We start from the raw sequence: 25085 nt of genomic DNA, 5'->3' as shown, positions 1-25085 counted from the left end.
TAAGGTAGGTAGATTGCGGCTCAGCCCGATAGGCGGCGGGGTTGGTCTGAGTTGCCCAAAAGAGTATCCGTAACTGCGGTTAAGCACCCAATCATAGACAGGTCTCTTCAAATCACGTCAACAAAATTGGAAAAGAGGAGAATGGGATTGGGTGGTGGAGGGTGGGAAAGTGAAGAAAAGGGTTATGGTCTGGAATTTTGGCCTTCGGGAAAATAAGGTATGGTAAAAGCGCTGCGGAAGGGCGCGAGCAATGTCCAGTTGTTTTGCGGCTTTGGTGGGGTGGTTTGTCAGTTTTTTTTTTTTTTTTTTTCGTTCTCTAGCGTTGTGAGACTTTTTTGCGTCGTTGCGCCGACGATGGATGATGGAGGGGTAGAGGAACCGAGGGGTTGATTAGAAATCACATGCGTTGCTTAGTTGGACGTTTGGGGGGCATGTCATGTTTTGATTTTTTCAAGTCCTCCCCGGCGCGCCCTTTTCTTCGGTTCTTGCTTTCCTATCTGAGCCCATCCATCGTACGTGGGGTTTTGATAAATTATCCCCCGGAATGACCGAGTCGGAATATGTGCGATAGCCGCGATGGGCACTTGACTTAACATGGAGAAGTCTCGGTGGTTATCCGGCGTTCTAGAGAAATGGACGTCTCGAAACGTTACAGGTGTTGAATTGCATGCTAACTTAACTTCGGTCTTTGGCCAACTCTCCAAAAGTACGATTGCCTCGGGCGGTTACTTCGAATAGCCTATTTGTTGTTCTAGGCGCCCATCGGCCCATGAGTAAGGTCCGGGATTGAAGAAGTCCCATTCAACAAGTGGAGATGCCGCAGGTGTGGGGTGGCAGCAATGTGTTGAAGAATAGAGAGAAAGAATTAGACCAAACCCAAGGTTATCAGCCATGTTTACTACAGAGATTCTTGGGATAGATATAGCAGGGCATCGACATGCGAGTATATCCAACTCGCATGGATTAACTTGACCCAAAGCTCTCGGTTTGCCGCCCGAAAGGCTGGCGGGTTCAACTTCAGCTGCGGGCCAGGTTCGGAAGGCCAAGCCCGGGCAAGGCTTTCCTCAAGCCGACTCTGGTAGACCGACTTGAATACTCGAAACGTCTACATATTCTTCTTCTCATCATGTTGGCATGGACTTGCCCAAGTTTTTTTTATTTTACATAGCGATGTCAGGTTCACACTTCCGAGTTTCACATGAACAAGTAAAAAAGTTTAGTAGTTCGCTGATTAGTGGTTGATTTTTTCCTCTCCTTTTTGGAGTATAATACAAACTTCCCAAGAAAAATGATGTGTAAAGGAAAGATGAGAAACTTCGCGAGAGCAATAAGCAGATCTGCCGAACCCAAGCCGTACCCCGGTTCCAGTCCCAATTTCTCTGTCTCAGAGAAAATGCGAGACCTCGTTCCGTATATGCAGTTTCTTCCCAGCGCCCATTTCGTCTCTTTGAATCTCAACGAACCCTCAAACTCGAATAGCTCTCTTTTAGCGAGACATGGCGCATCAACATCGGTCTGTCCTTGTGATAGTCGGTATTGCTTCCGTTTCCAATGCCAGAAAGGGCCTCTTCGGCCGCCAGCAAAGACTCCTAACGCTGGTAAGGGTGGAATCCCCGGTTGCTGCTCCGTCCGCCACCGCGGTAGTTAGCGCCGGGTCTGCCCGCGTTCTTGGGTCCTGTAGGAGCGTTAGCAGGCGGGGCATGCGCTGGATCGGGTGATCCCTGGTGGGAGCCACCGCTGTGAGAGCCACCGCGGTGACCGCCTCTGAAACCTCCCCGGCCGCCCTGGTTCGGTTGGGGAACGTCGTCGTACATGCCCTCCCAAGATGTCGGAGCACCGCCACCGCCGCCCATGGCATATGCACCAGCCTGATTATACTGGTCGCGGGGAGCACCTCCACCGCCGCTGCTGCCTCCCCGGCGCGGTCCTTGTCCGCCGCCGGGCTGCTGTGGCGGCTGCGGGCCTCCTTGAGACGGGTCGAACATCTGCTGCTGGGGACTGAAGCTGCCACTAGGTCCAGAAGGGGGGCCGCCCTGTTGGCCCATCTGCTGCTGCATCTGTTGTTGCATCTGCTGCATCTGTTGCATCATTTGAGGCGTCATCTGCTGCATCATGCCTTGTTGTCCGTTGCCGCCTCCACCGCGACCCATCATCTGGTTCTGCATCTGCTGCATCTGCTGCATCTGCATCATCTGCTGCATCATCGCCGGGTTCATGGGGCCCATGCCTCGGCTCATAGCCATCTGTTGCTGCATCATGGCGAAATACTGCTGCATGCGTTGGAAGTACTGTGCCATGACTTGCGGCGTCATGCCACCTGCGGCACCCATCTGGCCGCCTCCCATTCCGCCTTGTCCACCCTGAGCACCGTCTTCACCCTTCCTGAACTTCCCTCCGCGTCGTGCGGCTTCTTCTTCTTCGCGAAGATTGCCACGAGGCTGAGCCTTCTTGACCTCAATTGGCTTGCCGTGAATCTCCAGACTAGTACTGAGGCATGCATCGACGCCAGCCTCGCTTTCGAAAGTGACGAAACCGAAACCGCGAGGGCGACCGGTGTCCTTATCCATCATCAGGGTTGCGTCGACCACGCGGCCGAACTGGGCAAAATAGTCCTTGAACTCTTGATCGGTCGTATCTTGACTGACACCACCGACGAAGATCTTGCTGGTCTTTTCCTGCTCATCGCGAGGAATCGCTCGCTTGGGGTCAATCTGGGAGATATTAGCGACCAAGTCGGATTGCAGTCGGCTCAGTGATATCTTACGATCTTGCCATCCAAAAAGTGTTCCTTGACCATAACAATGTTCACTGTCTTGGCGTCCTTAAACGTCAGGAAGCCAAAGCCCCTTGATCGTCCGGTGCTGCTGTCTCTCATGACGGTGCATTCGACAACCTCTCCGAACTGAGAGAAGTACTCCCTCAGAGATTCTGGCCGCTATTAGAAAATTGTACGATGGTAACGGACACAGCGAAGACTTACGATCAGTCGTCTCCCAGTTGAGGCCACCAATAAACATCTTGCTGCAGACACGTAATGATTAGTCAGTGAATCAACCAAGTATCGCAAGTTCCGAAAACAAGGAAATCATTGCGCGAGTGAGTGTGCTCGTGGTCTGGTTCTAGGAAGCATTTTCCACAGATCGTAGCATGGGCTAGTGGCCAATGAGAGTTCCCGTCGTATGGCTGCAACAGAGGAGGCATCCTTGAGACCATGAGTTGGCTGAGTCGTCTTTCGAATGGCGATGAGCTAGCTGCCTTCACATTTTCCCCCTCTTCAAAAAACAGGCTGACTGGCTTGTGATAGCCTGAGATCGCATTTCCTGGCGTTGATATTGTGGAATTTTGATTGAAGCCCGATATAACATGCTTCTTGCTTCTTGACGGGTACCTCCTTGTGGCCAACAGCAGATTCAGACGGTAATTTGTTGAAGAATCATCAAACTGACGTGCATGGGATGGTTTCGTTCAGCATCGGCACCTTCGTGGAAAGGCCAAAGATTTCAGATTCCAGCCGCAGCCACAGTGATTGTTGAGGACGAGCAGCGCTAGCCAGCCACAAAAACTCTCTCACGTCTGGGGAGAATTGCGGAGCGGATAGCCTGGTCATTGTCGAATGTTTCGTGTCTTTTGCTATCGTCAAGTCTCTGCTAGCTCTAGCTTCGAGCGCTATCCGCTGCTAATCTTGCTACAGCAGCCAAAGACCGCAGGATATTCTCTCTGCGACTGGGCTATAGAAGGCGCACGAGGGTGCTCCTGATCTGACTGACTGATGACTGACTGACTATCGTCGGCATATCTCGGTGATCTCAGGCTGCTTTTCCAGCTGACTTTTTCGCGGTACCTCTTTATGGCTTCTCTTTCTTGCTTTTCTTCAAGCTTCTCATGTCTTCTCTGAAATTTTCCTTGGCCTGCTTGATGGCCCTGAAGAATGTTTCCCAAGACGCGGCTGACCGACGTCTTGTGTCGATGCCCTCTCTTGTCCATCCAAGTCCCCTAGACCAAGCAGGCCCGATACGAGATACCATGGGGCCACTGATGCCCGAGTTCCCTCAGACCGCAGCAAAAGTGCTGCAGGTTAATCCAGTCGACAAGTGCGTCCCAACTGTGGGTGCGTGGGGGATGGTTTGTGTAGCAAGTGCAAGAATCACATAGTTGGCAAATAAAACTTACCCGTCTTCCTTGGCGCTCGGGTTCTTGGCCGTGCTTGTCGAGTACGTGGGTTCTTCCTGCTTGTTGCCGGCAAACCCATTTGCGGGTGGCGCATAACCGGTGCTTCCACCGCCGCCGCCGCCGCCGCCATCACCTCCGAGATTGAAGTCTACTTCATCATCGTCATCCTCCTCTTCGTACCTCATTTGGTCATCGCCACCACCGCCGCCATAATCCGGTTCAGCCTGGGGAGGTGGTTCGGCGTGCGTCTCGACGCTCTGTTGAGGGACAGCGACTGGGGCGGGTGCGGGCACTGGCGCGGGTTGCTGGGCGGCAGCTGGCTTCGCTGGAGTATCATCGTCGTAGCTGTGGCACGTATCAGCAAATCTTGATGGTAGCGGACGACACTTGTAGTTACTGACAGATCAGCGAAGAGGTCTTCCTCGAAGTTCTCGGGCTCGGTCATCCTGGCGAGTGCTCAATAATTGTCGAGGATGTGCTGATGGGCAAGTCGCTGCAGGCGAAGCATGCAGAGAAAGGAAATGGAAAGTAAAGAACGTATTGTGTTGTTGCGGAGAAGTTGATGGGACAAGGTGGTCGTGTACACAGCAGCGCTTGTTTGGATATTTCTTAGGCAAGAGCCTGAGTGAAAGAGGAGGAAGGTGGAGCTAAGACTGTGGCGGAGCCAATGGGCGTGCTCAATCCAATCAGAGCTACAATAACTGGGGGTAGGAGGGAAAAGGTCCAAGCATCGGCAAAGCTCGTGCACGCTCTGCAATATGTGTTGGGAAGCGCCAACTCCGCAAGGTCGGTATCGTACTCGACTGTAGCCTCACGTGACCGGACAACAGAACTGGCTTGTTGCGGTCAGGTATGTAAGGGAATGAGATTGGGAGAGTTTGGTATCAGTATCCGTTCATGCAAGGTACCGCAATGTTTAGACCTACCATTGAAAAATAATTGAGGACATCCTCTGCAAAAGTTACTCTCTAGAGAAACAGTTTCTCGTTGTTTGTTTGGGGTTCCCCAGATTCCTTCCAAGCCGGTCAATAGGCTAGAAGAAGCATCTGCGCTACTTACCATTTGGACTTGCACCTCGGCCGCCACAACGACGCAGTTGAAACCGCATCCATCAGCCACAGTGACCTCCTCCCCCCACTCCACTTCAACTGCTGCTCAAAGCGGCGTGCGGTACACTAATGTGAGGCAAGGGTCCGGCCACTGGTCACTTGTTCGGAGCTCAAGCGACTCGTCTGGCGCATCTCAACACCAAGACACACAATGACACGGCCTCAATAGAGAAGCATCACCATGTTCTCTTCTTCAGGGAGCGGGAAGAAACCCTCGCAACAGGTATGCTCTCCCAAACCCCTGCCAGGGTCTGTCACCGCATGCTAATTGCCCCGCAGCAGCAGGAAATGGTCCAAGTCGGTGGGTTTCGTCATACCTCTTTAACGCGCGCTGCTCGTTGCTGCATAGCCTCGGCTCATGAGACTAAGCTCGGAAATTCTTGGCTAACTTTGACATGTTATTGATGGCGCAGACCGCTCAGAGTACGTTGCCTTGGCAGCATCGCCGACGCAGTTCGGAACTGACTTGGGGTAGTTCTGCATCGCCGTTTTGGAAGCCGCCCCCACGCGAGAACGCATCGAAGAGAACCGGTCGCGACCCAAACCTGGTTGTCGGAGCAGCCTACTCTCATGCCGATATCCTCAAGTTTGATTCACTGTGCGAACCCTTACCATCGTGGAGAGTCGTACCAGCACTTCCGGCTAACTTGGAATCAGCAACCTATCCAGTTCCTCCTCCAGACCGAAAACACCTCCTTCCTCACACTCCGCTAAGGGCCGGCCTAGCGATGCCTCTCCCCCTTCGCGCCCACAGTCGGGCTTGTCGTCTCCTCCGATTAAAAGTTACATCAATTTCCTTTCCAACACCAACGATGACTGGAAAGCCGACGAGGACGAGGAAGACATGATGGGGTACGAGGATGATGACGGCGATGACTTTGGCTTGCCAAGCCTGTCCAACATGAAGCGACGAACGCGCAAGAAAGCTGCGCAAAACAGGTCAGACCCAAACGGCGGTCTATCACCTTTGAACGACTCGTTCGGTTTAGGGTTACACACAAGAAGATACTCGAATAGTGCAGACATCGCCATTGAAAGGCCTGCGCCAACCTATCCCATGCCGAAAAAGAGCGAAGGGAAGATATTGCGGCCACAATATAAAGAAATTTTGAGGGGTAAGCGATGTCGCGTGATGTTGGAATGGACCGTGCTGACTGCGACAGACCCGGCGAACGCATTGCACCTAATTGACCATCCAGTTATACCCGACGACGCAACGCCAAAAGAGATTGACGCTGCAAATTCACGAATTACTCGTATCAACAAGTTCAAGAAGCTCTTGCAGGCGTCGACGATACCGCTGCAGGACCTTCGGCAACTAGCTTGGTCCGGTATCCCCCAGGAGGTTCGTGCTATGACATGGCAACTCCTACTAAGTTACCTACCGACGAACAGCGAGAGGAGAGTCGCGACTCTAGAGAGGAAACGAAAGGAGTATCTCGATGGCGTTCGGCAGGCCTTTGACCGCGGTAGCAGTGGGGGAAGCGGCACTACCACCACGGCACCCGGGAAAGCGAGAGGACTAGATGAGGCAATCTGGCACCAGATCAGTATCGACGTTCCAAGAACGAACCCTCACATCGAACTTTACTCGTACGAAGCGACTCAAAGATCTCTGGAACGAATACTCTACCTCTGGGCAGTGCGGCACCCCGCCAGCGGCTACGTCCAGGGCATCAATGACTTGGTAACGCCTTTTTGGCAGGTGTTTTTGAGCACATATGTCGCAGACGCCGATATTGAATCGGGCATGGACCCTGGTCAACTGCCAAAATCGGTTCTCGACGCTGTAGAAGCAGATTCGTTCTGGTGTTTGACAAAGCTACTTGACGGTATACAAGACCACTACATTGTGGCTCAGCCAGGTATCCAGAGGCAGGTTGCCGCCCTCCGCGATCTCACTGCAAGGATTGATGCAGGGCTGGCGAAGCACCTTGAAAAGGAGCACGTCGAGTTCATACAATTCAGTTTCCGATGGATGAACTGTCTCTTAATGAGAGAGATAAGTGTGAGGAATACGATAAGGATGTGGGACACGTACTTGGTGAGAACAATCATCAGTATCATGTTAGTGGCATCGATCTAACCATTTACAGGCCGAAGAACAAGGCTTTTCGGAGTTTCACTTATACGTGTGCGCGGCTTTCTTGGTCAAGTGGTCGGATAAGCTCGTCAAGATGGATTTCCAGGAAATAATGATGTTTTTGCAAAGCTTGCCAACAAAGTCTTGGACGGAGAAGGACATTGAGCTGTTACTGAGCGAGGCTTTCATCTGGCAGAGCCTGTTCAAGGGCTCCTCGGCACACTTGAGAGGACAGCCGAGTCGCACGCCTTCGGCAAACATGCAGCTGTAGTTCTTTCTCCAACCAGATGCTTGTGGTTCAAGATAGAGACTGGGCAACTTTGAGAGGAAATAGGGGGTGGGAGCGATATTCAGGCGTCCGGCAATTGCCAAGGCAAACATGTAATCAAGGCATTGGCAGCGACACCCTGCTGGCCTGTCCCAGAATTGAACCATGGGATTAATGCAACGTACAGTGCTAATCACAGTGATCAAGCTTACCACGCACCCGCGATTTTGATTGGGGCTGAACTCGTTTTACGTGCTGAACGGAAGCTATCCCTGCAGCTTCGTTCCCCAATCAACGCGCCTTCCCCGGAGCTCGCGCGTCACACCACAGACTGACAAAGGCTGCCAATTCTCTTTCCTCAATTGCCTTTCTTACCTCGTTCATCCCGTTTCCCATCGTCCACAAAACTTCGTGCTTTTCCATCCTTCCAATTATCATCAAGCAACCCCGATTAAACCCCCATGATGGCTGACGCATCCGAACAACCTACGATCGCCGCCGAGGTCCCTGTCGCAGTGGTCCCCGTCGTCGAGGCCCCAGCTGTGGCAGCTGTGGAGGCTGTCGCAAACCCAGAGATCAAGCAGGATGCGCTCGCGCCGACACAACAAGACACGCCAGCCACGGTCGGAGAAGAGTCTGAGGAAGACGTCAATTCTAAGAAGGTCACTCTCGCCGACCTGACTGCCAAGGGAACTGCTCTTTACGCAAAGAAGCAGTACGAGGAAGCTACCGACTGCTTTACCAAGGCTGCGGAGCTGCAAGATGAAATCAATGGCGAAATGCAACCCGCGAACGCTGAGATTCTCTTCCTCTACGGTCGCAGTGTATTCAAGGTCGGCCAGAGCAAGAGCGACGTCCTAGGAGGCAAGGCTGCCGGTGAGAAGAAGGCGGCGAAACCCAAGTCCAGAGCCCCGAAGAAGACTGCTGCCGAGCCCACATCGACCGATGCGCCAGCCGAAACCGAGGCGCAGAGGATAACTGAAGAGGGTGTTGCAATTGTTGCAAGTGAAGCGAGCGGAGCCAAACCCGAGGAAACTGCCGAGGAGAAGAAGCCCTTGTTCCAGTTCACTGGCGACGAAAACTTCGACGACGAATCGGATGAGGAAGAGGTTGGTTAGATTCTGTTCCTTTGGTCTCTGGCTGAACGAGTCTTGGCTTCTGTCACTGAGCAGTTTGAAGACTTGTAATCCAAATCTGACAACGATTTTGAACTGAAGCTAACTTTTTGCCCAGGCCGAGGGTGATGACGAAGAAGAGGAAGAAGACGACGATCTCGCTGTGGCGTTCGGTGTGCTCGATATGGCTCGTATCCTCTACAGCAGACAGCTAGAAGAGTTGGAGAAGGTGGAGCCCAATGGCAAAGCACAAGAGCAAGTCGACGGGGAGAAGCTCAGCATCAAGCATGTCAAGGAGCGCCTTGCGGATACCCATGATCTTCTCGCCGAGATTTCCCTAGAGAATGAGAGGTAAGCGCACTAAGGTACCCTACACGAAGACTTCAGCCCTAACTGAGATGTAGATACCCCGACGCCATTGAGGACTCGCGCAAGTCATTGAAGTACAAGAAGGAGCTGTACAGCGAGGATTCGGAAGTTATCGCTGAGGCGCACTTCAAGCTTTCGTTGGCGCTCGAGTTTTCCTCCGTCACAACCACCCAGGAGGAGGGTGAGCAAGGAGAGAGCAAGCCTTTTGACGAGAAGCTTCGCGAGGAGGCCGCCAATGAGCTGGAAGCAGCCATCAACAGCACCAAGCTCAAACTTCAGAATAAGGAAGTAGAACTTGCGACCATGGCATCTCCGGAAGACAACGAAGTCACCAGAGCCACGATCACCGATGTCAAGGACATGATCACGGATATGGAGCAACGCGTGAGTACTCATGCTCCGTCTTCGATGGTATCTTTACTAACCGTGTGCAGCTTGTGGAACTTCGCAAGCCGCCAATTGATGTCAACGCCGCTCTTGGTGGTGACGGCTTGGGCGGTATCCTTGGAGCAGCTCTTGGCGAATCTGCTGCTCAGACGCAAGCTCGCGTCGAGGAGGCTAAGAAGACGGCTACTGACCTCACCGGCCTCGTACGAAAGAAGGCCAAGGAGGAGCCCAAGCCTGAGGAGACTCAGGCAAATGGCGCAGAGTCCAATGGCACGAAGCGCAAGGCCGAAGAGCCTGCGGAGGCAGATGACTCATCGAAAAAGACCAAGGTCGAGGAAGTCACTCAGGCCTGAGTGCCTAGCGATCATGTAACATTGGACATTGGCGAGAATGATCTCGAGGGCGGGGAATAACAGGGTTTGGGGGTTCGTTTCTCAAGGGTATTCATGGCAGAACTGTACAATAGCTAGCACTCTGGACGGCAGAGGAGAACACTTGAGCTTCACGACGGTATGCAATATGACTGGGTCGCAACTGCACTTACCATGGGTTGCTTCTGACGCATCTCGTCCTCCCCCGGTGGCTGTAAATTGAGTGATTGATTGTGTCGCATGGGCGCGTAAGTCGAGGTACAGATGGAGCAGGCGCGAAAGACCCCTTGCGTTTGACCGCCTCAGCCCCGCCCCCGCCAAAGAACCCCACCACCATCCAGCAACGACAATTTACCACCCTACAAAGTCGCTCCTGAGTCACCTCGAGACAGTCACCCCGACGCAGCTGCAATCCATCCGCAGTCCCAAGGAACATGTAAGTTGTGCTCATGTGGAAAGTTGTGTGTGGATTTCCTTTTAACAAGCATATTTTCCTGTAGTCCGCCCCGTCAATCTCCCTCTCTACCCCACCAAAGCTACAATCATGCTCGACCTTCAAGATTTCATCAAGGAGCGCGGTGGTGACCCAGAGAAGATCCGCGACTCCCAGCGTCGTCGCCATGCACCCGTCGAGGTCGTCGACGAGGTTATCGCCCTGTGGGATGGTACGAGTCCTCAAAGCTACTTTGGCCTCCAAGTCCATAGCTGGATGCACATTGGCGGAAGAACAATGTGGGCTAACACGAACCTCTCCGGAGCCGAACAGACCACCGCAAGACCCAATACTCTGCGACGCAGATCGGAAGCGAGATCAACGCCGTACAGAAGGAGATTGGCATGAAGAAGAAGAACAAGGAGAACGCCGACGACCTGCTCAAGAAGAAGGAGGATCTGCAGAAGCAGAAGAAGGACAAGGAGGATGAGGCGACAGCGAAGCTCGTCACTCTCAACGCCAAGGCCAAGAGCATCGGAAACTACGTTCACGAGTCCGTCCCTATCAGCGACAACGAGGACAACAACGTCACGGAGCGCGAATGGAAGCCCGAGGCCGGACTCGGTGCCAAGACTGAGCAGACGCTTAGCCACCACCAGATTGTTACCAGACTCGCGGGCTACGACTCCGAGCGTGCTATTAAGCTCGTCGGTCACAGAGGTTACTGCTTGACCGGATACGGACTGTTCCTGTACGTCCTGGAATAGGAGAGAAGAGAGAATAAGCTTGTGGTAATAACGGGAGAATTGACTTTGACGAACAGGAACCAAGCGCTCATCAACTACGGTCTCGAGTTCCTCTTCAACAGGGGATACACGCCCAACCAGCCTCCCTTCTTCATGAACCGCAACCAGATGGCCAAGACTGCCCAGCTTGAGCAATTCGACGAGGAGCTGTAAGGCCGGCCCTATTACCCGAGAGCGACCCTCCAGCATTCTGACAGACTCTCCAGGTACAAGGTCACGGGTGATGGCGAGGAGAAGTACCTCATTGCCACCAGCGAGCAGCCTCTCTCCGCACTTCACAGCGAGGAGTGGATTCAGGGTGGCCAGCTGCCCATCAAGTACGCCGGTTACAGCACATGTTTCCGCAAGGAGGCCGGCAAGCAGTATGTTTGAACTCTGTCTAGCGGCGATGTGGTTCCCTTCTAGAGACTTTGACTGACATGGAAAATTCTAATAGCGGTAAGGAGGCCTGGGGTCTTTTCCGCGTGCACCAGTTCGAAAAGATTGAGCAGTTTGTCTTCTGCAAGCCCGAGGATAGCTGGAAGCACTTTGACGAGATGATTGCTGCTTCTGAGGATTTCTACAAGAGCTTGGGTCTTCCCTACCGGTAGGCTATCTTCAAGCCCAAGTTGTGGAACAAGAAAGCTAACTGCCAATCATAGGGTTGTTTCCATCGTCTCCGGTGCTCTGTAAGCGAACTTTGGAGATTGAGTATTATAGAGGAATGACTAACAGATGAAGGAACAACGCCGCCGCTAAGAAGTATGATTTGGAGGCTTGGTTCCCCTTCCAGCAGGAGTACAAGGAGCTTGTGTCTTGCTCCAACTGTAAGATCAAGTTAATGTTCATGAGACGGATTAGCAATATTGACTTTGACAGGCACGGACTATCAGACCCGCGAGCTCGAGGTTCGTTACGGTGTCAAGAAGGCCAAGGAGGTGAGTCCCATCCAAGAAGCTATACTGGTTTTCTTAAATCCAAGATTTGCTGACATGTTTGCCCCACAAAGGCCCCCGGTGGTGGCCGCAAGGAGTACGTCCACGCTCTCAACGCTGTAAGTCATCCCCTCTGATTCTTCTTCGAATTCTACGAATGTGTCGCTAAGACTGACCAAAAATAAGACCCTTTGCGCTACCGAGCGAACCCTCTGCTGCATCATGGAGAACTACCAGACGCCCGACGGGTTCAAGGTCCCCGAGGTGCTGCGCAAGTACATTCCCGGCCAGCCCGAATTCCTGCCCTACGTCGCCGAGCTTCCCAAGGAAATCACCGTCGTTGCCGGCCAGAAGAAGAAATAGATCATGCCACTTCGTGTGATCGAGGAGGGAGATGGTGGAGAATGAAGAGGAATGACACCAAGTGTCTGGTGATGAACTCATGTTCAGAGTGTGATCGATGTGATTGCCAGAGAGATCTCAACGGCGGGCGGTTAGGGGATGGAGCAGTGAGACGAAACTTTGAAGATACACCCAGACAAATAAACCTGCTTTACAATGAATTCGTGAACCGGTGACGATTTTGAGCGTATCGCGTCTTGCGATACCCTTACTGTCGCGTTGAGAAGTTGTGCGAGCTAGCATGCCTTTGCCTGTATTAAAGCAGTTGGCTTGTTGGCTTATGCATAGGTAAGTCGAAAAGGGAATTTCTCATCAAGTTAACACCGGAAACCTATATCCGCTGCTGGCGACATGTTACCTTCTCCATTTGTTCCTCTAACCCAGCACTATATTGCGCTACAACTTTGACTACAACCTCACTGGCTTTAGCTCCCGCAAGTTCGTCTTGATCCACAAGCGGGCTCTCCTTAATTCTATCCCCGGCCTGGAAATAGGAAGTCGATTGGGCCAGGGAATTAGGATCTGCCAAATACGAGAAAACCCCACCCTTCCGTGGTGGCCCACAACCGGCTATCTCGGTGTCGTATTGACGGATGCCCATGCCAATCGGACTTTGAACTCTTAAAATCACAGCATAGTCGCATAATGGATACTAGTCGGGGCAAGTTGCGCTTCAGAGTCTTTCTTAGACTGTCTATTCGTGGAGAAGCCGACTCAGCGTCTAGTTGATGATGCGTCTCGTCGCCCACTTCGCCGCGGCAGTGGCTTGTTATTTTGCTGTAACTACCTCCCAAGCAGTGCCCAAGACGTACTTTGTCGAGTTGTCCAAGGACTCGACAGCAGGACTCAGCATCAGTCCACATGATCTCGCCAGCAAGGCAGCCGAAGCGTCTATCCCGCTGCGTGTGCGATACGAGTACACTGACAAAAGCGTATTTTACGGCGTATCAGTCTCTCTAGACAGCGATTCGGACAGTGAAAAGTTGCGAGCTCTGCTGGGTGTCGAGAATGTTATTCCCGTCCAGAGCGTGGCGCACCCCCATCGCCCGAGCAGCAACGTGAAGAGGTCTCCCCCCAGCAGCAAGACTAGCGAGCACGTCACACGCAACTATGACAGCGGTAGAGACCAATACAGATCCTCGCTGTCTCGGAGGGCGGATGTTGACTGGAATAGCCCACACGCCATGACAGGCGTCGACCGCGTTCACGCAAAGGGCGTGCTCGGCGAGGGCGTACGCGTCGCCGTCATCGACACGGGGATCGACTATCTGCATCCCGCCCTGGGAGGATGCTTCGGAAAAGGCTGCAAGGTCGAGTTCGGCTACGACTTCGTCGGCGATGACTACGGGTTCGGCAACTCTACCCCGAACCCGGGCCCGGACCCGCGGCCAGGCTGTTTTGACAGCTTCCACGGCACCCATGTGGCAGGCATTATCGGTATGGAGGTCCCCTCCAACGCCTCCATGTTTCCTGGTCTCGTTGGCGTTGCTCCTAGGGCGACGCTGGGCATGTACCGCGTTTTTGGGTGTGACGGGAGTGCGTCGGATGACGCTATTGTTGCGGCTATGCAGAGAGCTGTTGAGGAGGGTGCCCATGTTGTGAGTATTTCGATTGGGGAGTTTGGGACCTGGTCGGGTTATCCTGGGTCGATTCTCCCCTCTGCGGTCACCGCTCTGAGAGCAAAAGGCGTAGCTGTCGTTGCTGCTGCTGGTAACTCTGGCACACAAGGCATGTTCTCCATCAATTTGCCGGGCGGGGCGGATGACGCGCTTGGTGTTGCGTCGGTTGAGAACGCAAAGTTTCCAACGTACCCGATCCGTGACTCCAATGGTGCTGAGTTCCGTTACGGAGCGTTGCATCCCTTCCCGGAGGGAGAGTATCCTGTTGCGTGGGCCGGGAGAAACACATCCACTTACACGTTTGGCTGTTCGGCTTCCGACTATCCGTCAGCCGGTAGTCTCCAGGGGCCGATTTCCGAGTACATTGTCGCCGTCAAGAGAGGGCCTTCGTGTTCGCCGACGCAGGTTCAGACGTATGCCTCTGCGGCCAACTTCACTCGTGTCATTACATACCCGGAGCCCACCATCGATGATGTTTTCATCAAAGGCCACGCCGTGCCAACGCCGTCTCTTACTGCAGATGGATATATCTATCCTATGGGCAGCGTGATTGACGAGATACTTTCGAACGCGGCCAAGAGTAGCGGACAGTACAAATTGCTTGTTGAGTCCCAGACGCCTCTTCTAGTGGATCAAATCAGCGGCGGGTCACCAAACAACTTTAGCAGCATCGGTAAGTTCTCCTATTTCCAAAGTCTCCCTTCTTGGTGTGCTGGCTAACAGTCACACAGGTCCCAACGCCGACTTCGCGTTCAAGCCCGAGATAGCTGCCCCCGGCGGAATGATCCTGGCCACTTTTCCGCTCATAGAGAATAGCGGCGGTTTTGGCATCATCAGCGGCACGTCCATGGCGACGCCTTACATATCGGGTGTATATGCTCTGATCAAGTCACAGAATCCCGACTTGTCTGTTGAAGAGATCTTTGAGCTGATGCAAACCACCGCTGCGCAAATCAATATGGCAGACTATGATCTGATGGCGCCTACGGTTCAACAGGGAGCAGGACTGGTTCAGGCTCACAAAGCCGTGTTTCCGGGAACAGTGGTATCTCCAGGGGAATTCAAACTGGTTGATGTCGAGGAGGCTACTTTGACCATTGACAACCCGTCAGATACCGACGTGACATACAGCTTGTCAAACATACCTGCGGCTGGAACAGCGCCCTTCTCAGACGGTCCGGGCCGTACCGCGCAAGTCGGCTACATCCCCCAATTATTCTCAGCCAAAATCGACTTCACAGTAGGAAGCCAGGTCACCGTCCCAGCCGGCGGCTCCGCCAACGTCTCGTTCTCCATCACAACCCCATCATCGCCAGACGCCAGCCTCGTCCCCCTCTTCTCCGGCTTCATCGGTATCTCCTCTTCTGCCAACGAGACCTTCACGATCCCGTACATGGGCCCAGCCTACAACTACAGCAGCACGCCCATCGTCGGCCTAAAAAACATCACCGCAGAGCAGCGCCTCAACGCCCTGACACCGACGCGCGACCCCCTCTCCGCCCCGCAAATCTTTGCCAACGGCGACAAGGCCGATATTGGCAACTACCGCTCCTTTTCGTTCCAGTACCCGGACTACCCTGTCGCGCTCTTCACCTCGCTTCAGCCGATGCGCAAGTTCCGCTTCGATATCGTGCGCGCGAGCACAAACTTCACGCCGACGTGGTACGGCTTCGATCCCAGCGTGAAGTTTGATAATCTTACCGAGACGTCGATGACGGAGAATGGTACGATTGCTGGCGTGCCTATACTCGGTTCGAATATGATTCAGAACGGGTGGCTACCGCAGACGAGTTATCAGGCTGGATGGTCGTATAGCATTCTTGATGTTACCGCTACGAGGGGATTGGGGTTGAAGAAAGGGTCTTATCGTATTTTACTAAGATGGCTCAAGTTTTACAAGGATGAGGAGGATCCTGCGTCGTGGGATAGCTGGATGAGTGGTGTTGTTGATGTTTTGGAGGACGTTTTTGAGCCGACTGTTCCATCGTAGAACTTGGGATCTACGAAATGGATGCGCAACTAAATGTAGAAATACATTAGTTAATGTAAGCCAAGCTTTCAATAAGATGTCGTTTCACGTAAGATACGCATGTGTCAATTCAATCAGGACTCAACTGAGTCCTACGTACATGCAGGATACTAGGAGCTCGCCAGGTCCGTCCACTATCCTCAAGGCTTGAATTTAGGCTTGGTTGCCGCAACTCGATTCTATTGTGGATGTTTTGCCCAGATATTTTTTAGTCTCGAGGATGCAGATGATGAAGAACATCAGACAGATCTGGCCACATCATTCGTAGTGAGAAGCTAGCTAACATGAATCGTCGACGGAGATGCAAATGACCAGAAGGAATACTTTGGTGAAGTTCATGCCAAAGTAAGGAGGCTTACGATGAAACTCGGATAGAGAAGTCAGCCAGAAACGCGATCTCAGCTTGCCATGACCTGCCCACCCTACTCATACTCGGACCATTGCACCAACAACTGCCATATCGTGTTCCAAGTACCCGAACTAGTAGATTGAGCCATACCAGCCCGCATCTGATTCGAAAAAGCAGCGCTCGTCACGCCCTCCTGCGTCGCATGCCATCCAAGCTGACTATTCCCATACTCGTACCCATCCGTCGTGCCAGCCACGACTTTGAAGCTTTCGATCCCCTGGTAGGTGACACTCATGTATCCCGCATGCATGGCATTAGCAAACTGCATGTCCTGCATCTGGCGAAGCGCCTTGACTTGCAGTATAGTCTGCACCCAAACCCCGTGCCGCACCCTTGAAAACTCGATCAGCGCCTCTGCATTGCCCGTCTCGCACGCCTCGATCCACTTTTGCCGCATGCGCGGGGAGTACAGGCAGCACATCCTCTTCTCGACGACGAGGTCGTTGTTGAATCCCATGGTGATTCTGGGAGAAGGGGGCGAGCTCGCCGCGCAGAAGGTGATGTAGCACTCTGGGCAGATTGTGCAGTCATCCCAGCCGTACCAGCGGCGGTTGTCGACGAGGTTTTCTCTAGCGCAGTGCGGGACGCCGGCGAACTTGCGGGCGAAGACGGAGTAGCGGGACCACACGCCGGTTTCGACGGCTTCCGCGTTGAGGTTCATGTGTTCCAGCCATCGCGGGGCGGAACGCTCGAAGCTGCAGACGTAGGTCTCGCCTACTTCTTCACTCCTGGACTGCTCGTAGAATCGATCCAGCCCGAACGGAGCAATGAAAGCGGCGTGGCATGGAGCGCATATCCTGTAGCCGTCGCAGTCGCCGTCAGTCAAGGTGTACCATGTGCCGTTGATGATGCCCCGGTCAGTACACGGCGGGCACGAGATGATAACCTCTAGAGCTTGGTGGAGAACGTTGATGTCCTGAAAGTCATTGGCAGCTATGAGGGCGACCTCAGTAGGCAAGCCGTTCATGCTGCATGTAATGGGGGTCGGCTCTGTCGTTGTGTAACCCAGAGCGGCGTCCATCCAGTCTAACCCCGTGTGACTTGGCACATGTGGAACAGATTCAAACTCCTTGTCTAGTGTGGTCAGGGCCACGTGTTTTTCGTAGCATTTTTCACAAATCTTGAAATCTGGGTATCGCTGGCCGCGCAGTTGCATCCAGCGCCTCGAGGAGGGTGATACAGGCCCCTTGTCGCATTCAGGAAGAGCGATGTGCTTTGCTGCTATTGGTGCCCATTCATTCCAGCCATCTAGCCCTCTCTTTGAAAGCTTGACTATCGATCGATTTATGAAGGGGAGGCATATGTCGCAGGCCCAGATGTCGTCAGACGCTTGAGGTGAGTCATGCGGAACAAATTTGTCACGGAACGATGTTGCCAGCACGACATCTTGATAGCAGGCATCGCAAGATACGAAGCCGTCTAGTCTGTCGTCAAGTGGTTTGAACCATTTGATTCCCGCTGATCCATCGGCGCCCGAGGGGCCCTTGCAGTCCTGGACATCGAATCGAGCTGTCATGAACTCTCGCAGAGGAGCAATTTCTTTGCGCCTGAGACACTCCGGTAGAAGGAGTCTGGTGATGCGGGGAGCATTGAACCGACAACGTCCATTTGGTTCCCGAGTGCGTTTAAAAGAGTCTTCCAGGGGAGTTTGCGCAAGGCATCTCTCGTGGCAGTGTGTGCAGACGAGGAAGTTTGGGATGTCTGGTATATGATACCAGTCCGTTTCATACTCAACCTCTCGGTCTGCCGGGCACTCCCAAGCGATCGTGTTGGGTTTGCCATCTTCTGTGATGCGGGGAATGGCTCTTTTGTAGTCGGGGAAGTCGACATTGTCAGCCCCCGGAGGAGTGTTCTGTGACGAAGTGGCCTCGCGAATGGTCACATTGCCCAGTAAGTTGGAAACCTGATCGACTGCACTAGTTGCTGGCACCTCCTCGTGAGAAACAGAAACGGCTTTATCGGAAATTGGGGTTTGGGGCGGTGGGTAGTCAGCAACATTGACTTCTACTACTGAGGCCGAAGGATAAATGGAACTTGCTGTAGGTCTTCCCGATTGTGGTGTGGCTTGCAGGGGGCGAGGAGCTACTTCCTGGGCATATTGGGTATGTTGCTGATGCTCGGGAAGTTGCTGCATTGTTATCACTGGCGGTCTGAGAGTTACTGGCAAAGCTGCACATGCAGCGTGTTGCAGAATGGCAGCATTGAGACTGCAGCTTCCATGAGAAGGAGCGTTGTATGACGGTTTGCCAGATGAGTTTTTTTCCGGGCCATTTGGTGATGCTGGGGCGTGATAGTGTGGAGTGGAATATTGTTGAGTCTGCTCGCTATTCTGGTCTCGTTGGTACGGTACCACAACTGGACCAGAAGATGACACAGGGGAGGGTTGTGCCTGAGGTGTGACCGGGTGATAGTAGAGGGGCTGTGCTGGTTGAGTTGGCAGAGTCTCTTTCGGACCCTCGCGATGATGAGAAGGTGGCGGATATTGTTGATACTGAACACCAGGTGAATGAATAAAAGAAGGAAAATATGGCGAAGGATTGGATGGTGGGTTGTGGTTCTGAGCGTACTGGGCTTGAGGGCTATAACTCGGCTGTGAAGGCGTCACCGCCTGGGAGACGAATTGGGTGACTTTGGCTCTAGCTTTGCTTTTGAGTCCATGGTATGACTTGACAACCTTTTCGCCATCTGAAAACAACGAAGTCGCCTGTTGTATAGCGCCTGATAGACTAGGGCTCTGGGTTGAAGGTGGTCCGTGGCTGGAGGGTGTATACGTCGCCGAGGGACAGTATGGCTTGGAGGAGGGAGGTTGGCCGTTTGAAAAGGAGTTGTGAGGAGTTGGCTCAGGTCGTCTTGCGGAACCTGGAGGATAGTAATTGTGGCTGTTGGGAGGACTTTGATGATAAGAAGGAGCTCCGTAAGTGGGCGGATACATTTGTTGAGAATGGTGCCCGCCATAGTGAGGACTTTGTGCAGTTGGAGAATGCTGGAATGGTCCTTGTGGATAGCCATGGGAAGAAGAAACCGCCGTCGCTGTTGTTTCTGGTCGAGGTGGAATAGGCGGCGGCGGATTTCCAGACTGACCTGGTGGTGGTGGAAAGTATAGCTGTCTATTGGGGTCCATATTGGTCTCCTTGCTCGATATCACGACTTGGAAACTATGGCATGTTCGACATTCAAAGAACAGGTATAAGAGGGCATCGTGGGCATTTTGATATTCTTGGCAATCTGGCACCGTTACGCTAAGAAGACCAAAAGTCTCGGATGTGTGACCGCCATATTCAGCCGCAGAAGGCTCGGCATGAAGTTGTGCCGTCCTGAGCGGTTTGGAGTGAAGCTGAAAAGAAATTGCAGCACACGACACCAATCAAACGCAACACACAAAGCCTCAGAATACTAGTGCGAATGTAAAACCTGGAATCTGCCCAATGATGCAGATTGGGAGATGCGAAGTTTAGAGACACTGCATTGCTGAGTTGAGAAGTCTGCCTTGTGCTCCAGAGACTGAATTCGAGAAAAAGCCCATTGGCAATGATGTTTGCCATGTGATGTTTCAACGTCCGGTTCTTGTCATCAGGGAAAAATAAACTCGGAGAATCGGCGTGGCACCAACCGAAATCTATACGTACTATTCGAGTCTCTCTGCTGTTCGCGCGGTCGATCAAGATACCATGGCACCCATCGTCCCTTATGCCCCATTTCGAGGACTGAAAGACCGCTAACATCACGCTCCCGTCTCGGGATGCAATGATCGCTAGTAGTGGTGCCCACTGCCTTGTCCTAGGCCCATGTTTTCTCTCCGTTCAACAACATCACCTGACATTTCAAACCTCATGTCGCTGGGTCCTGAACCTTCCGCTTCGAAGCGACGACTCTCACCATACACCTCACGTGACGGTGCAGGCATGTCTCGCTTGTAGAAGTGAACCTCCTCCGTGCCGCCAGCAGCCGTGGGCCCAGCCATGATCTGTCTCCCCCTCTTCGTTTTCTTCCAGCGCCTCCGAACCAAGATGAAGACTACGCCAACAACTGCGAGCGTCCCGATCATAACTCCGATAGCGATACCGGCTACCGCCCCTCCTGCTAGCCCGCCATCGCCTGATTTCGGGGTGTTTGTAGTGGTAGATGTAACCGTAGTGGCCGAAACGGATGTTGACGACGAAGACGGTACCGACGACGCGGCGTTACTCGTGATGTTGAAGTAGTGGGACGTGGAGCCGGCACCACCCACCCCGGCCGGCAGGAGTCGGAAGAAGTAGATGTCGCTCAGATTCGGGTCATGGCTGGATGGAAAGCCGTCGAATCTGATTTGCCAGTTGTATGTCGTTCTTTGCTGGTTCGCTAGATCGGCCCGAGGGAAGAGGTAAGTCGTCCGTGGAATGTCAAGTATACTCAACAGTAAGTAAGTTGATGGGGGGACTAACAAAACAACGTGGCAGAAGCTGGTTCTGACTCTTCGGATACTTGGATTATGGTCAAATCAACGGCCGAATTATCGTCGGAATCCCATTGGAGGTCGAGGATCTCTCCTATGACATAAGTTGGGTTGTCCCGGAAGTCTCCTGTGGGGCCGGCGCCTGGTGGTCTGCGGAAGACGCTTGAATTGCATATGCAAGACCAGAGACACAGAAAGATTATTGTGGCGAGGCGCATCGTGAGAAGACAAATGGTGTACGCCACTGAAGTGGAAACAAAAGTCGATAGCGAACAAACGAAAAAGTCGAGGTAAGAAAGGGCAAGGGAGTTAGAAGTCGCGCGAGGGACACGCGAAGTACATATTTGAATGTGTCCTCTTGGGAGGGTCGAAAGAGGATTAAAGGTATGTCAGATCAGGCTGGCGAGATAAGGCTGGCGAAACCAATATCCTGCTGCACGTCAAGCACATAAGCCTGCAAACATGTCGACAACCTCCACTTGTAAGCCGTAGCCGCCCTCCATAATCAATCAAGATCCAATACTACGCACAGGATTTAGGTCTCAAAATAGCAGGTGAAGGAGCACGTTGGTGGCACGACACTGCCAGAAATCCTCTCCTCTGGGCTGACAATAGCAGGCTCCAATAATGTACGCCACTCAAATATGATGCTTGAAAATCCTCTGGCATTCCCGCAGGGGATTCTAATGGTGGCAGCTGAAGCCTGGAGTCTCTCATGCTGAGAAGCGTAAGCAAAAGAAGAGGAACAGAAAATATGGTTTTAAGCCTGGGGCGCGTGAACCACGGTTCTGTTGAGACTCATGTCGGAGCCTCCCCCCCCCTTACTTGCTTCTCTGATATCGAACGTGTGTTGGTGATGAGAATTTAGCAGCTTGATGATCAAAGAATGGTACTACGAGCTCCGAAGCAGAGAGGTCTACACAGAACCAGAGGACCGTTATCTTAAGTCTATAGGCGAATGAGTTGGTATCTGACTCCATGATAATCGAATCGCAGGCTAGTATGAGATGGATAAATCCGCGAATTATTGTATTCTATCCTGGAGGCTGTATTAATGTGTATTTAGAGAAACACATGCGTTCAAATTTACAAACTCCCACTCCGTCTACCACAAACCCATCATCACCGGCTCCGCTCCTCCTCTTCCTCCTCAGCAGCAACCTCATCCCCATCAATCCAAACCTCATGCCCATCCCCCTCCCAAACAGCCCAGCTCGCCATCACCCCCAAGACCGCAACGCCCGCCAACCCCCACCACACAGCACCAACAACCCCGCCCTCGAGCCCCCGTCCATAAAGCCACCCGCACAACACGGGCCCAATCGTCCTCGCCGCGCTACTAACACTCTGACCGAGCCCATGAATCGTCCCCAGCACAGACGGATGCGGCGTACAGTTATTGATCAAAATCGTCTGCCCCGGCAGCGCAAACGTCCGTCCCAGCACCTGGAAAAGCAACACCCCGACAATGGCAAACCAAATCGCGGGCCCGCCCTTCGGCCCCGGCGGCGGCGCGGCGTCGGTGGTGGGCACGACGGCGAGGTACGGCACCAGGAAATACGTCACCGGGAAAAAGTAGAGGAAGAGACGCCACGCCTTGACGGTGCCTAGGTGCGCTGACAGGCGCGGATACACGAGGAGCTGGAGGCTGATGCCGATGACACCCAAAATGGCCATGGCCATGCCGACGGACTGCGGAGGCATGCCGAGGCCGCCGGAGAAGCGGAAGGGGAGATGGGGCGGCGCGGCGGAGGTCGGGGTCGAGAGGAAGACGAACCAGAGGGCGTTGAAGGTGCCGACGTGGAAGGCGAGGAAGAAGTGGGCGGAGAAGGTCATGAGGACGTTGCGGGTGAAGATGCGGCGGAAGGGGAGGCGGTGGCGGTAGCGGGGCCGGGGTTTTTGTTTTGGTGGCGCGGATTCGGGGGAGAGTTCGACGTCGACGTCTGTCGTGCTTGCGGAGCTGGAGTGCAGGGGCGTGTAGGCCGCTTCGCCGGCGTCGTTGCCGATGGTTTTTTTGCCCCTCCGACGGGCGATGAGGCGCCGGACGAGGGAGGCGATGCTTGCGCCCACGCGGGATCCGAGGTCTGGGCCCTCTTCGCGGAGGGCGTCGTGCGTCTCTTCGAGGCAGAGCCAGACGGATAGGGCAGCGCAGGAGAGGAAGATTGCGCTGAGCAGGTTCGGCGTCGCGTAGGGGTACTTCCGGAAGAATGCAACATCGCCAAAGAGCGAAGGGTAGCTTCCCGCCGGGTCGGAGAGGATACCTCCCAAAATGGGCCCGATGATGACGCCAATGTTGAAGGTCATAGGCAGCAGGATGAAAGCGCGGGCCTGGAACTTTTTCTCACGGACGATTTCGCTAATCATTGTCCGCAAGACGCCGACGTTGCCGTTCGTTGCGCCGCCGATACACCGAAAAAACAACGCTTGCGCAAAGGACTGGGAGAAGCCGAAGCCGATGCAGGAGAAGCAGGTGCCGAGGAGACCAATCATGAGGACCGTCTTGCGGCCGAAGCGCTTCGAGTCGGCTAGGCGGCCCCAGATCATGGCTGTGATGAATTGTGCTGCTGTGAAGGAGGCGTGGAGGATGCCGGCCTGGCTTGAGATCACCGAGTCTGGCAGCGTGGGGTCGAACCATTTGAGTTGGTAGAACATGTAGGACTGGAGGCTGTGTTAGCGGATGGGAAGTAACTCTCAAGAGACATGGCTCTATTTTACAAGGAAATGTGCGTGTGAATACTATGGATTTGATATGTTCCGAACTTTTGCGCTGGAACGAGTTTACTGAAGGTAGAGTAACACATACCTGGAGAGAAGTCTGAACAAGAGGCTCACTTAACCTCGTCATCGTAATCACAAACAACTGCTGCTTCTTTGGCAGATCGCGCCAAGCCACGGGTGGTGGCTTCTCAGGCTTCTTGACGAGAGGTAACGGCGGAAGCTTGGGGGTCGCATTCGAGAGCGGCGCATCGGCAGCCTCGACCGCGCCTTCGGTTTGGCCCAACATCATGGGCGTGTCCTCGTCCGCATCATCGTCGGAGTCTGAGTACTCCCCTCTTTCGGTGTCGGCGTCCTCGTCATGGTGCTGGAGCACCAGCTCGTCCTCCGTGCGCCGCGGCGGCATTGTGTGGGGGCCCCGGTGCCGATTTGATGGTCTTGGGTTACACTCCGCCGTTGACCGATGAGATCACAAATACGGGCGTATCTCGTTTGGCCAGTTACAAGTGAGCGTGTGTATACGCCAGAGATGTAGTGACGGAAACCCAATCTTCAACACGTTTTTGGATGCTTGCAAGACACACCAAGAGAAAAGCTAAACACACAACCCATCCGGCCAAAGATGAGTGGAGGAATGCTGACAAGAACGGTGTTGTTCAAGGGATGAAGTTGGGAAAGGCTGGGCCCAGTGTACAAAAGATCAAAATGAACGTCGGGAAAACTCCGCTCAAGTCGGGACGGGATCGAGCCGTGCGGCAGCAGGCGAGCGCAGAAAAACGAAACGGAAACAAGTTGCCGCCACTTATCCTCACCAGGGCAAGCATGTAACAAGAGTCAGCCGCTACCGCTCAACAATCTTTTGCTCGGCGCGCCAAAAGATGCACACACACGCTTTGCAAGTTCTTGGCAAGTCGCGTGTCATAATGGTTGCGGCTACCATGGTTAGCTGACCGCTCGACGCCGGTACGTCACAACGGTGAAAAGTTGCAACTTGGCCGAGCCCCGAACGGCCGATCCCGGCGCCGGCGAACCGGTGTACCCGCAATTTCTTTTTCCACCGAACCGTTGATGTTGAATGGCGCGCCGGATCCCGTGCGTTAGAGTTACCAAAGCGGAGCTCCTTGGCAATCTCTCCCTTCAGCCAGCCTTGATTGAGAACATCTATTCATCTAAAAGGCATGCGGAATCTGTATCTCTCACCACTCGATCGTGAAGCCAGCAAGGAAGGCTCAGTGGAAAAAAAGAGCTTTGGCATCTTCAGGCGACCCACTGCCGGTCAAACGACGAATGTCGCAATCTGCCGACTCGGTGCCGAAGACGATCACGCCGTCCGGTCTCGCTCAGCACTACGACTAGCAAGTCCATTTCTACCTAGCCTCAACGTCAAATCTTTGCAGCCATTTTAGCATCCTCAGGCTGATACACCAGCAGTTCATCGAATCATGCATCTTGTA

The 25085-nt window shown here is 53.6% G+C and overlaps 9 protein-coding genes across 9 annotated transcripts; 4 read left to right on the top strand and 5 right to left on the bottom strand.

The window, feature by feature from the left end:
• Nucleotides 1-1589: 1589 nt before the first annotated feature.
• On the bottom strand, nucleotides 1590-3017 carry BDP55DRAFT_539863 (uncharacterized protein; the record flags this gene model as incomplete). The annotated part of the gene is made up of 3 exons (XM_060568067.1): nucleotides 1590-2711; nucleotides 2765-2928; nucleotides 2981-3017. 3 exons carry the CDS (start codon nucleotides 3015-3017, stop codon nucleotides 1590-1592), a joined length of 1323 nt encoding a protein of 440 aa, XP_060436007.1.
• Nucleotides 3018-4049: 1032 nt separating this feature from the next.
• On the bottom strand, nucleotides 4050-4615 carry BDP55DRAFT_625848 (uncharacterized protein; the record flags this gene model as incomplete). The annotated part of the gene is made up of 3 exons (XM_060571543.1): nucleotides 4050-4068; nucleotides 4171-4515; nucleotides 4572-4615. The coding sequence occupies 3 exons, from the start codon at nucleotides 4613-4615 to the stop codon at nucleotides 4050-4052; spliced, it is 408 nt and encodes a 135-aa protein (XP_060436006.1).
• Nucleotides 4616-5460: 845 nt separating this feature from the next.
• Nucleotides 5461-7633, top strand: BDP55DRAFT_722815 (GTPase-activating protein gyp1; the record flags this gene model as incomplete). The annotated part of the gene is made up of 7 exons (XM_060578654.1): nucleotides 5461-5502; nucleotides 5559-5580; nucleotides 5693-5702; nucleotides 5755-5877; nucleotides 5937-6394; nucleotides 6443-7323; nucleotides 7376-7633. The coding sequence occupies 7 exons, from the start codon at nucleotides 5461-5463 to the stop codon at nucleotides 7631-7633; spliced, it is 1794 nt and encodes a 597-aa protein (XP_060436005.1).
• A 209-nt stretch (nucleotides 7634-7842) lies between these two features.
• Nucleotides 7843-10214, top strand: BDP55DRAFT_642204 (histone H1-binding protein). Its single transcript, XM_060573442.1, has 4 exons — nucleotides 7843-8739; nucleotides 8864-9096; nucleotides 9150-9498; nucleotides 9549-10214. Exons 1-4 carry the CDS (start codon nucleotides 8092-8094, stop codon nucleotides 9852-9854), a joined length of 1536 nt encoding a protein of 511 aa, XP_060436004.1. The 5' UTR covers nucleotides 7843-8091; the 3' UTR covers nucleotides 9855-10214.
• On the top strand, nucleotides 10201-12471 carry BDP55DRAFT_642201 (seryl-tRNA synthetase). Its single transcript, XM_060573441.1, has 11 exons — nucleotides 10201-10308; nucleotides 10373-10537; nucleotides 10639-11056; nucleotides 11129-11260; nucleotides 11318-11473; nucleotides 11548-11697; nucleotides 11753-11779; nucleotides 11832-11917; nucleotides 11970-12028; nucleotides 12100-12144; nucleotides 12212-12471. Exons 2-11 carry the CDS (start codon nucleotides 10417-10419, stop codon nucleotides 12386-12388), a joined length of 1371 nt encoding a protein of 456 aa, XP_060436003.1. The 5' UTR covers nucleotides 10201-10308; nucleotides 10373-10416; the 3' UTR covers nucleotides 12389-12471.
• Nucleotides 12472-12825: 354 nt separating this feature from the next.
• BDP55DRAFT_122703 (peptidase) lies at nucleotides 12826-16132 on the top strand. Its single transcript, XM_060565460.1, has 2 exons — nucleotides 12826-14719; nucleotides 14778-16132. The coding sequence occupies exons 1-2, from the start codon at nucleotides 13156-13158 to the stop codon at nucleotides 16034-16036; spliced, it is 2823 nt and encodes a 940-aa protein (XP_060436002.1). The 5' UTR covers nucleotides 12826-13155; the 3' UTR covers nucleotides 16037-16132.
• A 365-nt stretch (nucleotides 16133-16497) lies between these two features.
• BDP55DRAFT_722811 (uncharacterized protein) lies at nucleotides 16498-18618 on the bottom strand (the record flags this gene model as incomplete). Its single annotated transcript, XM_060578653.1, has 1 exon — nucleotides 16498-18618. The coding sequence occupies one exon, from the start codon at nucleotides 18616-18618 to the stop codon at nucleotides 16498-16500; it is 2121 nt and encodes a 706-aa protein (XP_060436001.1).
• A 1617-nt stretch (nucleotides 18619-20235) lies between these two features.
• BDP55DRAFT_722810 (uncharacterized protein) lies at nucleotides 20236-21134 on the bottom strand (the record flags this gene model as incomplete). The annotated part of the gene is made up of 2 exons (XM_060578652.1): nucleotides 20236-20872; nucleotides 20935-21134. 2 exons carry the CDS (start codon nucleotides 21132-21134, stop codon nucleotides 20236-20238), a joined length of 837 nt encoding a protein of 278 aa, XP_060436000.1.
• A 904-nt stretch (nucleotides 21135-22038) lies between these two features.
• Nucleotides 22039-24037, bottom strand: BDP55DRAFT_689378 (major facilitator superfamily transporter; the record flags this gene model as incomplete). Its single annotated transcript, XM_060576731.1, has 2 exons — nucleotides 22039-23574; nucleotides 23720-24037. The coding sequence occupies 2 exons, from the start codon at nucleotides 24035-24037 to the stop codon at nucleotides 22039-22041; spliced, it is 1854 nt and encodes a 617-aa protein (XP_060435999.1).
• Nucleotides 24038-25085: the final 1048 nt, after the last annotated feature.

Source organism: Colletotrichum godetiae, assembly GCF_030913485.1.
Source record: "Colletotrichum godetiae strain CBS 193.32 chromosome Unknown BDP55scaffold_2, whole genome shotgun sequence".
Lineage (NCBI taxonomy): Eukaryota > Fungi > Ascomycota > Sordariomycetes > Glomerellales > Glomerellaceae > Colletotrichum > Colletotrichum godetiae.
Note: the sequence above shows the minus strand (reverse complement) of the source record. Positions and strands in the feature narration are given on the sequence as shown.

Excerpts from the sequence above, each read along its gene's own strand:
- BDP55DRAFT_642204 (XM_060573442.1), top strand. The coding sequence starts at position 8,092 with ATGATGGCTGACGCATCCGAACAACCTACGATCGCCGCCGAGGTCCCT. Across the intron at positions 8,740-8,863 it reads ACGAATCGGATGAGGAAGAG|GCCGAGGGTGATGACGAAGA; the intron begins GTTGGTTAGATT and ends CTTTTTGCCCAG. Across the intron at positions 9,499-9,548 it reads TCACGGATATGGAGCAACGC|CTTGTGGAACTTCGCAAGCC; the intron begins GTGAGTACTCAT and ends AACCGTGTGCAG.
- BDP55DRAFT_642201 (XM_060573441.1), top strand. The coding sequence starts at position 10,417 with ATGCTCGACCTTCAAGATTTCATCAAGGAGCGCGGTGGTGACCCAGAG. Across the intron at positions 10,538-10,638 it reads GGTTATCGCCCTGTGGGATG|ACCACCGCAAGACCCAATAC; the intron begins GTACGAGTCCTC and ends GGAGCCGAACAG. Across the intron at positions 12,029-12,099 it reads GTGTCAAGAAGGCCAAGGAG|GCCCCCGGTGGTGGCCGCAA; the intron begins GTGAGTCCCATC and ends TGCCCCACAAAG.
- BDP55DRAFT_122703 (XM_060565460.1), top strand. The coding sequence starts at position 13,156 with ATGATGCGTCTCGTCGCCCACTTCGCCGCGGCAGTGGCTTGTTATTTT. Across the intron at positions 14,720-14,777 it reads AAACAACTTTAGCAGCATCG|GTCCCAACGCCGACTTCGCG; the intron begins GTAAGTTCTCCT and ends ACAGTCACACAG.